At 40.5% G+C, this 12,681-nt stretch overlaps 1 protein-coding gene across 3 annotated transcripts in view; it reads left to right on the top strand.

The window, feature by feature from the left end:
• The first annotated feature begins 3,647 nt into the window (after positions 1–3,647).
• Positions 3,648–12,681, top strand: part of LOC127571646 (constitutive coactivator of PPAR-gamma-like protein 1 homolog) — a 110,753-nt gene continuing 101,719 nt past the window's right edge. For 2 of the 3 annotated variants that reach the window (XM_052018225.1, XM_052018226.1), the window contains exon 1: positions 3,664–4,363. In XM_052018225.1, coding sequence (XP_051874185.1) covers positions 3,890–4,363 — 474 coding nt within the window. In that variant the 5' untranslated portion in view covers positions 3,664–3,889. Of the gene's footprint in view, positions 4,364–12,681 lie in introns of all 3 variants that reach the window. The other variant, XM_052018223.1, reaches the window with a different exon arrangement.

Raw genomic sequence — 12,681 nt, 5'->3', positions numbered from 1 at the left:
AACCACTGCATTTCGCTTCCTCCACTGGACCACAGTACCAGGCATGGTGCCAAGGTCCCAGTTGCTGAGGTCTTCCTCTATCAGGTCATCCTCTCCAACCAAATCTAAAATGAGATATCGGTTTGAGGGGGACCGCCACTGAGGTGCTGTCTACAAACTCTTTATATCTCCTGCTCGCTCTCCCTAACCAACCAAAGGTCATCGAGCTGCAGCTCCAGACTCTCAATCCGTTCCTTGAGGAGCCGCATCTCGGTGCACTTTGCGCAGATGTAGTTATCGGGGAGTCTGGTAGTCTCCCAGGGTCCCCACATCTGACACTCCAAACATAACATCAACCCCAGATGCATACTGCTGAATACCACTGAGTTCAACAAATAAACTAATAACTTACCCCCTCTCTATTAGTCTCACCTCTTTCCTGCTCTTGCCGAAGCCCGTTGAGCCAAAGCCCAACCCACTCTGCTCCCTCTCACTCCACTGAGTTCCTCCAGCAGTTTATTTTTTGCTCCAAATTCCAGAATCTGCAGTCTCTTATGTTTCCTACTTAGGATATAGTTGTTTGCTCTGGAATCAGGGCATAATGACAATGCAGCTTGAGCATATGGTGCAATGTGGGAGCTGAAGAGAAACACGACTCAGTAAATGGAGGAAGAAACAGCAACTATATTTACATTTTTCTTTTATTCCAGAACACAAGCTTTTTGGTCATATCTGCATAACCAGACTTTTTCTAAAAATCTAGCATTTTTGACTCTAACAATGTCTGCATTTTCTAGGCATTTCCACATGGAAAAATGATTACTGGGATAAGGATCACAAATACAACGTAATTTCAGTTCCATGAACGTGTGTTTTTTTTAAAAAACCAAACCATGGTAAACTGTTTACCCAGTCTTGATCCATACACACCCCTTGATAGTTTTGCTTACAAAACTATACCACTCATAAAAGTTTGTTAATTCAGCATTTGAATTCTTCCCCCCCTCCCCCCCACCTTCTTGCAAGTAATTGCATTCACACCTTGGGCATTGGATGTTATATTAACCTTGTTTTCAAAGCAAAAATATGAAATTAAAACAATTCTGGAAACCCAGAATTTGGCATCTGTGGGGAGAGAGAAAGTTCAGCCAATTCAGCTTGATTACTTGACTTAGTCCTCAGTTTTGAGTTCTCTTTAGCTAGCTGACACAGCTTTTTTCCTGCAATGAAAAATCATTTCCCACTCTGCGACAAGGCCACTATCCTTCCACATCAGTGGAAATATCACATTAAGATTGGTATTGGTTTATTATTATCACTTGTACCAAGGTACAGTGAAAAACTTGTCTTACATACTGTTTGCACTGACCAATTCATTACACAGTGCATTGAGGTAGTACAGGGTAAAAACAATAACAGAATAAAGTGTCACAGCTACAGGGAAGTGCATTGCAGGTAGACAATAAGGCGCAAAGTCAAACAAGTCCATCTCATCATACAAGGGAACCATTCAATAGTCTTATCACCATGGGATAGAAGCTGTCCTTGAGCCCAATAGTATGTGCCCTCAGGCTCCTGTATCTTCTGCCTGATGGGAGAGGTGGGTGGGGTCTTTGATTATGCTGGCTGCTTCATCAAGGCAGCAAGAGGTATAGACAGAGTCCAGGGAGGGGAGGCTGGTTTCCATGATGCACTGGGCTGTGTCCACAACTCTCTGCAGTTTCTTGTGGTCCTGGGCAGAGCAGTTGCCATACCAAGCCATGATGCATCTAGATAGGATGCTTTCTATGGTACATTGATAAAAATTGGTGAGGGTCAAAGGGGACGTGCCAAATTTCTTTAGACTCCTGAGGAAATAGACGTGCTGGTGAGCTTTCTTGCATTTAAGAAATCTTTAATTTGAGAATAACCATCACAAGCTTTTTGAAACCGTTATCCTAAAATACATTCTTTGACAGACTAGACCCATGGTTAAGACTCCTTTCTTTTCAAAAGTCAGGAGCACCCATGGAGATCAATAAATGGAGGAACATTACAAGCTTGATAACCCTTCATCAGAACTGGCCAGTTCTCACAAACTGGAAAGACTGGTTATCTGAAATTGTTGAATTTAGTCTTGAATCTTGATGGGTACAACATAACCAGTTTGAAGATGAGATGCTCTTCCTTGACCATTAACCTTCATTGAATGAGTGTAGGAGGCCAAAGACAGGTCCGAGCAAGTGGAAAATTGAAATTACATGCAGCTGAAAGTTTCAGGTCACCCTTGTGGACTGAAGGGAGATGTTGTGCAAAGCAGTCACCAATCTTTGTTTGCTTTCTCTAATGTGGAGGGGATCACTTCATGGGCACTGTATGCTTATTGAAATTGAACTGGTGTTTCACCTGGAAGTTCTTCAGAATCTAGAATTTTAGTAGATGTATCCACTGTCTGCAACCTCTTCCCTTCAGGCCTTCCAATCCAGATTTGTTGGCATTTAGCTTCATTAATTTTGCTAGTGCTACTTTTGCTGGTGATAGTTTTGTTTTAATATCCCCCCCCATGGCATCTCAAGTACCTCTTACCTATTATTTAGAGTCTTTCACCATGTGTAAACTAATCCAAAATTATTAGAATCCCTCCCATTATAAAATCCCCCAGTCTTAACTCAAATGGACCAATGGTTACTTTAGTTACTATCTGCTCTATTACACACCTGTAACCTGTGTTTTATATGACTTGCTGGTGTCTGGTGGTGGCAGTAAGTTGCAGTTGGTGAAAATTATGGATTAAGATTCATCACCATGTAGGCTGGTGGGGTGGAAGGAAAGGATATGGAGAACCCTTGTGAAACAAATTTCAATACACAATATTGCATTAAACAAAATTCATTGTGTATTACTTGTGGAAAAAAATCTAAGTGAAGTAGTGGAACAAAGGCATGTCAGAACAAATATCAAAGTGATATCTCAAAGTTAATAATAGCCATAAAAATGCATAATCAATACCAAGATTTATTTCCAGTACAGCTAGAATTGAAAAGTAGTTATTCTACCAAATCTTGGTTAAACTATGCCTGGAGTATTGTGTACTATTCTGGTCATCCTATAATACTGACAAAGCAACATTGGGGAAGGAGCAAAAGGCCTTTTGCCTGGAACTTGTCAAAAGCAGAATACCTTCTCAAAAGAGAAGGCCCTGGGGTGGGGGGGTTACTTCTAATACAAGTCTTTTAAAATTATGAAAGATTTCAATGGAATTGACACGCAAAATTATTGAATTTCAGAGAGCAAAATTAAGACCACCAGTGGTCACCAGGAAAACAAACGTGGAACGTAGAGGTAATTCCTACACAGATTGGTGAATAATATGGATGAATTACAAGACAAGTTAGATAAACTCCAGATCTAAAATGGATGTGAGGATTATGCCAAGGGTAAAAACTAAAAAGGGAGCAGTTTTGAGTAAAGCGGAAACAAGAACGCCAGTGTGCAAGAAATTTAAGACATGACATTTTTAAATCTTTGATTTCCCCATCCACCCACAATTTGCAAGTGCAAAGATTCAAGAAATGCGAACACAACTGCACTCCTCCATGGGTACGACTGGACTGCACTAACCGCTGGCTGATTGACAGCCGCCCCTGAACGTGACCTCCGCCAGAGTTAGCGCTGACGTCAAGGTAGCGGGGTGAGTACGCCTGCGCGGCGGCTCTGACAGACATGGCGCCGTAACAGCACATGGCGGCGATCGGCACGGTCACTCTTACCGTCTGGCAAAGTGCGGTAAAATCCGATCGCGATCCTCCCGCCTCCACTCGGACACCGGCCCCGAGGCCCGCCGGGCATTCGGTCTCCACCTTCGCCGGTTGCTATTTCTCGGGCCCTTTCTCGTGCGGCGGGCGGCGTGCGGTTTGAGGGAGCGAAGGCCATGGGGGTGCAGGGGTTCCAGGAGTACATCGAGAAGCACTGCGCCAGCGCCGTGGTGCCCGTGGAGCTGCAGAAGCTGGCCCGGGGCAGCCTGGTGGGTGGAGGCCGCAACCGGCCTCCGCAGACTCCGCTCCGCCTGCTGGTTGATGCCGAGAACTGCCTGCACCGCCTCTACGGCGGCTTCTACAACGACTGGGTGAGCGGCGGGCAGTGGAACCACATGCTGAGTTACCTGGCCTCCCTCTCCAAGGCCTGCTTCAGTGGCAACATCGAGCTGGTGGTTTACTTCAACGGCGCGCTGGAGAAGCCCCGCCTCCACGAGTGGGTGAAGAAGCAGATCAACGACAGGCAGACAGCCCAGCAGATCATCAGCCACGTCCAGAACAAAGGCACCCCGCCGCCCAAAGTCTGGTTCCTTCCCCCTGTCTGCATGAGCCATTGCATCCGCCTCGCTCTCCTCCGCTTCCGCGTGAAGGTAAATACCGACTTGTAGGCTCGGCCTATGGGTTTTCAAACGTTAATTAATTAACCTGAAGATCCCCGCCCTCCGTTTGCAATTCATTGCTCTGATCAGCCGCTGGTGTTTCTCGTGTGGGTTTGGGTGCTCCACATGTCATTCAAATTGAAGGGCTCAAGGGACTTGGGGCAACTTGGTTGAGATTCCTATGCCAAGGACTGTAAAACTAACTGGTCCTGACATAAATTAACGTTAGTAAAAAAAAATCAGGCTATTGGTACTGCCCAGTGAGAATTATATCATAACAAGAAATTGCATTAATATGATGCCATTTAATAGGACAACCTAAAGATCCGGAGGTTGTGTTTATGCGATTATGCATTAGTCGATTTTGTAAAAACACAAAAAATAACTTCAATGTGTTTGTAGAATTAGTCACCAACTGTTTTGGTATTCCATGCATGAGGCCCTTGTATTACTTATTGCTTTTTTTGAGGCTATTGTTAAGGATGTTCTAAGGTAGCAACTAATGCATGATAAGAATTGCCTTGAGGCATTTGCTTATATGAGGGTGTGGGGCCCCAGGAGTAGAAGCAGCTGCTGATGATCTGCAGAGGTTGAAGGTACAAATGACTCTTCTTGGGCCACCAGCTTGTGGTTGTGTTGTCATAAGAACACAGGAGCAGACCATCTCACCCTTTGAACCTCTCTGCCTTTCTTCAAGATCATGACTGATATTCTACATCAGTGTCAATTTCTTGCACTAACCCAGTGTCCCTGATTCTCGTAATGTCCAAAAATTTTATCAATTTATGTTTTAAATGAACTCAATGAATGAACCTCCACAATGCTCTGGGATAACCAATTCTAAAGATTCACCATTCTGAAGAAATGTTTCCTCATCTCATTTGAAGGCAGCCTGTCCCTTACTCTGAGATTGTGATCCCTCATTCTAGACTCTTGAACCAGGAGGGTTGCCCTCCCTGTATCCAGCCTGTTAAACTTTTCGAGGAACATCTCTCATTCTTCAAAACTCGAGAATACAGGATTCCCTTAATTCAAACTCTGCTCAAACAGCAAACCCACCATTCTAGTATATCTTTGCTACACTTACTCCATGGCAAGCATTTCATTTTTGAATAGGGAGACAAAAACTGTACTCAATACTGCAGTGTGGTCATAATTGCAGTGAAGTGTTTTTACTTCTGCACTCAAATCCTCCTGTAATAAAGGCCAGTGCACGTTCACCTTCCTAATTGACTGCCACACATCCATGTTGGCTTTCAGTGACTTGTGCACAAGAACACTTGGGTCCCTTGGAAGATCAACAGTATCCAACCTCTCATTATTAAAAAAAAACCTCTTGCTTTTTTGTTTTGTGCATCAAAGTAGATAATTTCACATCTTCCCACATTATATTGGGTGTGCCATGTTTCTGCCCACTCTTTCAACTTGTTTCTATTCTTTTGCATCCTCTCTCTTCACAATTCCACCTGGTTTTATCTCACCAACAAACCTGGGAATATGACACTTGGTCCCCTTGGACAAATCATTGATGTAGAGCATGAATAGCTGGGGTTCAAACGCCAATCCCTGTAGTATTCTGTTAGTTGCTGCCCACTGACCTGAGACAACAGTGCTGCTGTTCTTCCAAGCCCCCTGTGAAAGATGTACAGAGGGAGTAAAGGCATCATGTTAACAAAATCCACTCATGAAGAACCAGCTCATTGCACCTAGCAGGACTCATGACAGGTTCTGGAATAGGTTTGGCAGCAAACTAGACCTCTTTAGATTAGTGTGGAGCAGAAAATAGTGGAACTGATGTTTTGTTCATTTAACTGCACTTGCTGAGTTGCAGCTGCATTGAAAAAGTAATTAAGTTGTTGTAACATTTAATGCATAGTAGTTATCATTGGAAATGCAGATCTTGAAATGGCAAACATTTTAAAAATACACATTCTTCCCTAATGGCCATGTTAGCCTTTTAAGTATTTCTTGTTAGTACATCATGGTTAGAAATGGCACCGCTAATTTGAGTACAGCATAGTCCAATGAACTGTTATGAGGAAATAAGCAGTTAATCTGCTTTACTGTAATGTTGAAACTATTATTTACTTAGTTTGATGACAGATTTTAGGTTTTCAATTTACAATGAGGGAAATCTGTAGATTGTTGTAACTGGATTTTTACACCTACCTAACAGTTATTTTTTAAAAGGCATTGCTTACAGCATACAGTCATTTTTGGACGATTTTGACTGATAGTCCCAAATACCATTACATGGGACTGGCTGCTGGCTAAAATATTGAATGTTAAGTAAAATCGGTTTAGGGGAAGCAGGCCTTTGAGGTGAAAATGTTTCATCTACACTGGAGGTACATTCCCATGTGGGAGAAGAATGTAGAAAACTAGAGTTCCTTGGATGATCAAAATGATGAGGAGTAAAATAAAGCAGAAAGAAAATGCATATAACAGATGCCAAATTATTAACACAATGAGTACCAGGCTGATTACAGAAAGATCAGATGGGAATTAAGGAAATAACAAGCAAAGAAAGAGCATGAGAAAAAGCAGGCAGCAAACATAAAAGGCCATTCAAAAATATTCAATAAGTATGTGAACAGCAAAAGTGTTATTGGAGGAGAGGTGGGGCATCGTAGAAATGGAAGATTTGGTTGAGGTACAAAATTGAGTACTTTACTACATCAGTCTTTAACAAGAACAAAGATGCCGCTGGCGTAGCAGCAAAAGAAGATATAATTGTGATTCTAGATGGTCTAAGATTGAGCTGGAGTTGAAGTAAATGTCCCGGTCCAGATGGGATGTATCCTGGGTTGCTGAGGAAAGTAAGGGAGGAAATTGCAGAGGCCCTGACCATAATCTTCCAAACTTCTATAAATTCAGGAATGATGCCTGATGATTGCAAATATTACATCTTTTGTTCAAAAAGTGTGTAGATATAAACCTAACAATTACAGACCAGTCTGTTTAACCTTGGTAGTAGGGAAAGTTTTAGAACCAAAATCAGGGGCAGCGTGGATAGAGAAAACTAGAATGAATAGTTGAACACATATTGCATCTAACTAATTGAATAAGAGCTTTTCCCGATAAAATAACGGGGGATCAGTGAGGGAAATGTGGTTGGTGTGGTGTAGATGAACTTCCAAAAGGCATACCATAAGGTGTCAAATAATAGGCTTGTCATTAAGATTGAAAGCCATGGAATAAAAGAGGCCAGAGGTGCATGGATAGGAAATTGAAACACAGAGAAGTAGTTTTTGGACTGCAGAGAAATGTACATTGGTCATTACTTACCTTGAATGTTCAGGACACAATTTCCAAATTTGCGGATGATGGAGGAAATGTGTGGAAGATTGTAATTGACTTTTAGGAGATATGGGAATGCTGATAGAATCGGTGGCTGATGAAATTTAATTTTGTGAGATGCAGTTACATTTTGGTTGGAAGAGTGATTAGAGTCAATATCAAGAGAACAACTTCAAAAATGGTACAAGACAGAAATCTGAGCATATTTGTGCATAATTCATTGAACATGGCAGAAATTGGTTGTGGGGACTTTCCAAGTAGAGGCATAAAACACAAGCAAAAAAAAGTCGCAACAACCCCTTAGAAAACTATGGTTGGGCCATAACTGGAGTATTTTGCCCAGTTTTGGGCACCACACTTCGGAAAGACTTTTGGAAAAGGTGCTGAAAAGATTTACAGAATTGATTCCTGGAACGTGGGGCATTAGTTATGTATATAGACTGGATAGGCAGTGGTTGTTTTTCTTGGAACAGAGGAACTTGGCAAGGGGATCTGATAAAGATATCTGATAAAAATCATGAAGGATATAGATGGACAGATTGGGTAGAAGAAGGTATTCCCTGGAAAGGTCAAGAGTCGGGGTGAAACAATGGAAGGCGTTTGGCAAAAGCACCAAGAGGAAAACTACTGTGAGTGTTTAGGGGCTGGCAGGCACTGTATGAAACAAAAGGATTTGCACGGCTTTGGGGAGAGTGTGGGGAAATGAGGCTAAGTTGATTGCTCTTCATATAGTGCCAGAATAGCCTCCACCGAGCTGTAACCATCATCAAAAGTGAGGATATTGGAATCAGAAGATAGCACTTTTTTAAACATTTGGCTTAATGTACAGTATATTTTGCAAAATATATTTCATAAACCAGGATATGCCAGAGATATCCACTGTCAGTGGGGTACATTTGACATGTACTGAGTGAATAAAGTGTCATCATTGTAGGAAATGTTTGGTAATTCATTTTTCTCAAAGTCCCCCAAAACAATATTATGTTAACCAGATAATTTTTTAAATAATATTTGTTAACACTAGGCAGTGCCCCCTTGCTCGTCAAATAAATGGGGTCTCAATTTAACCTGTGAAAAATTACAGCTTTTTGTACTACACAGGAGTATCGATCTAGATTTTCATACTCAAGTTATTGTAATGATACTTGAACCCCAACCCTCAAGAAGAATTATCATCTATCAAGGTTTTGTAATTAATATATCTTATTCAAAACCAACAGATGGGGAAACAAAAAAATGATGTGTCTTATACAACTATCTCTGATTTAGAATCCTGATGTCCACAACAGTGCACATGCTGTAACATTCTCCATCTATTACATATTCCTTAAGAAAGTACTTTTAACGCTTGCTTTGTATGTCCATTTAATAGCAATTGTAGAATCGTTAATAGTTCTCTATTTCAATCCGGCTGAACACTCAAGTTGAACATATAATAGAAATAGGCATTTCCTTTGTACATTCATTGATGACCTGTCTCTTCATGGATCAAAACTTTCATTGTCTTTACTATGTTTTTAACCGCAAGTGTAGTGAACTAACTCAGGCCTCAAAGATTGTTTGGCAAGGGACCAGTGCTGTGTGAGCCTTCTGCACTGCTGATGCATTCCACCATTATTGTGGCACTCTTTCCACACATGCAGTAAGGACTTGCAGCAGGCTTTACACTGTATTTCATTAGCTTAATACCTCAGGTGCTAACACATTATGTTCCATCCATTGCAAGCTGATGCCGTACTGTTGTTGCATCTACCTACCCACCTTCATTTGTCTGAGACATTTTGCTTTGGCCACTGTACAGAAATTGTACAGTGGGAAATCTTAATGTTAAAAAAGGCTTAACGTGCATAATTAAAGCTTGCACCTTGTACTCAAATGAAGAACATTTTTGCCTCACTTTTCCCATTCTAGGTGTCCCTAAATTAGCAACTAAGATGGCTACATGCCACCTAATGGCTATTTCTTAATGAAAAATTATGCAAAAAATTAACTGAGGCATCAATGCTCTTATTTTCTCTCAGGATTGTGAATCATACAAGTTAATTTGGTTTGGAAGTTGGAAACAATGAGATGGGAAATATTCTAATTCACTAAGATTATTTGGTTGAAATGTGAAATATTTAGAAATTGCAAGTGCATTGCTCATTACAGTGCAAGAGTGATTTCAATTATACTGATGGTCTAATAACATTTGTTAGCTGCTTGTTTTGCTGTTTAATATTTTTGTAGATTTTCTTGACCCATGGAGAGAATGTGTTTCTAAGCCAAGTACTGCAGGTGTTAGAAATGCTCTGATCAGGCAGCATCTTTAAAGGGTGATACAGTTAATGATTAAAGTTGGTGACATTTCATTATTTCAGGGAAATGGTCACTGGCCTGAAATGTTAACACTGTTTCTCTCTGTCGATAATGCTTTACTAAACCTTCTCATAGTTAGAAGTGATCAAGACCACTTTCCTTATCATATCCTTCTCAATTACAGCCACGTGAAAAAGACCAGAAATGTGAAATTCTCTTAGAGAACTGGTTAGCTTTTCAGTTCTGATTAATTTGTATTTTAAGTATTGAAAATGTGCAACAATTTTAATACTGTTGCTTTTTGCTTAGGCCTGCCAGCTGTCCAGATTGTCTTGGAAACTTCCAAGAATTGAAAATTAACCTCTTGAACTTTGCCATAAGAACTCCCAGGGGAAGAGTGGGAAACTCTTAGAATGAATATTGAATGGTGAATCATGTTTCTTAGTTTCTGAAGGCTGTACGCATCTGTTTAAAATGCCAAGACAATGCTCACTTGCCCCCTCACTCCTTGGAGAAAGAATTTTGAGTGGCTGTGTTCTTAAAACAATTATGTAATTTGATGAAACCATCTGGAATATGTCCAACAAGAATTGGCAGCTTACTCCTACACAAGTCTGTAGGAAGAAGACATCTACAATTGAAACACAGAACATAAGTGCCATGGCTACTCCATTAGTATGTAATAGGTCCGGATTTGGGGAAATTTAAAGCCAATGATTAAAACAATTACTTTGGTAAAATTCTGACTTTATAATTTTCTTTGAGATGAGTTTCTACTCCCATTTATGTGATGTGGGAATGGGGGAACAACAGTGGAAAAAAAAGTAAGATGAAATGCTAAGGACCACAGTTACACACAGATCATCAGTGACAATGGAGTTGGCTTAGGGCAGGCAGCCTGTCAGTTGAGAAATAATGATGAAGAACTAACAGATAAAGAAGACAGCCACCATTTTGTTAAGATCTACACTTAGCCCTAATTAACCAAATCCTGATTCTGCCAGCAGTTTAGACCTGGGAGGACGGTGAAACCAAAGTACTTGCATTAGAACTGTAAACTTTATATTTTAGATGTAGGTGTGGTATTTAGAAATTGTTAATCTTTTGTTTGAGGCACAGAGGTCACTTCACAATTTGCTCATGATATCATCCTCTTACTGAGCTCAATGTTATATACTGTTTCTAATCATAGAATATTACAGCTGTATAGGACGTTGATGAGACTGCATCTGAAATAATGTGTGCAGTTCTGGTCACCATGTAGGAAGGATGTGATTTAGCTGGAAATGGTGTAGAAAAGATTCACAAGGATGTTGCTGGGACTGCAGGGCTTAAGTTATGAGGAGAGACTGGATAAGCTGGCACTGTTTTTCCTAGAGCAAAGTAGGCTGAAGGGTGACCTTGTAGAAGTTAATAAAATCATGAAGGGCATGACCATCCACCTTTTCCATGTTAGGGAGTCTAAAACTAGAGATTTAAGGTGAGAGGGGAAAGATTTAAAAGGGACCTGAAAGGCAGGTTTTTCACACAGAGGATGGTGGGTATATTTTTTTTATTTTTTATTTTATTTACAGCGTGGTAACAGGCCCTTCCGGCCCAACGGGTCCCCGCCGCCCATTTTAAACCCAATTAACCTACTCATATGTCTTTGCAATGTGGGAGGAAACCGGAGCACTCAAAGTTGAAGCTTCAATAGTTGATTCCAGCTAAATTGTTTAATATGGTATCTCATGACTTGCATAATGATTACAGCCCATTTATGGGTTCTGAAAATAACATTCACTTGTCTAGCAGACGCTATTGGCAAGCCCCAAGTTGAATCTTCTATCCAGCCTAGAGTGTTAGAATAAAGTTTAATAATTGCTTTAGAATTTGGTTATGATTTTCAGTTATAGAGAACTTCACATTGGTATATCTTGAAGTTCCTCAAACAATGGACACTGTCAGGTGAGCAAAAATGGTATAAAAATCGTGAATGGTATGGGGGAACTTTTGTAGCTGTTGAATGATCTCATAGCTATTCACTTCTTGATACCTATTATGGAAAAAAAAGGCCACAATCAAAAGAAAAGGTAATTTTAAAAAGTGGCATTGTGAAGAAGAATGACACAGCCAAGACAATACTGATGAATAGTTCTGTAATAGTGGGGTATGGAACGTCAGATTTACTTCTGCTGCTGAGATTTACAGAATGTGCATTGGAAGGAAAATTGGAAAGGGGAACATAAAAGTTTTGTTCATGTATGAGGGGTTAAATTTCAAGAACAATTTGCATTAAAGTGGATTGGATTCCCTTGAGTTTAGAATTTTTAAGGGCATCCTAATTGAGCTGTTTGAATTAATTAACTGGTATGTTGAAATTATGTTACCTTCTGGAGGAATCCAGCATAAGAAATGCAAGCTTAAAATTATAGCCATGTTATTTAGGAATAAACTCACAGTAAAATATAGGGACACACAAATTAGGAACTGGAATAGGCTCCCATGACTTCTTTCCCATCCAGTAAGGTCATGACTGAATGTAATGTGATCACATTGCATTCCCACCTATCTCTGTTGTGGAACTCTGCTCGAGAATATCCAGTATGTGGATGAAGTGAAATAGAGTAAAACTCTGATAATATAGCACCCTTGGGACTTTGGTGTCGGACTAGCAGATTTTCCGAACTATTGGATGTTACTCATATTAGTACCACAACATGCTTATATTT

This window comes from Pristis pectinata, chromosome 6 (genome assembly GCF_009764475.1).
Source record: "Pristis pectinata isolate sPriPec2 chromosome 6, sPriPec2.1.pri, whole genome shotgun sequence".
Lineage (NCBI taxonomy): Eukaryota > Metazoa > Chordata > Chondrichthyes > Rhinopristiformes > Pristidae > Pristis > Pristis pectinata.
The sequence above is the reverse complement of the archived record's forward strand: the minus strand, read 5'-3'. Positions and strand labels throughout refer to the sequence as shown.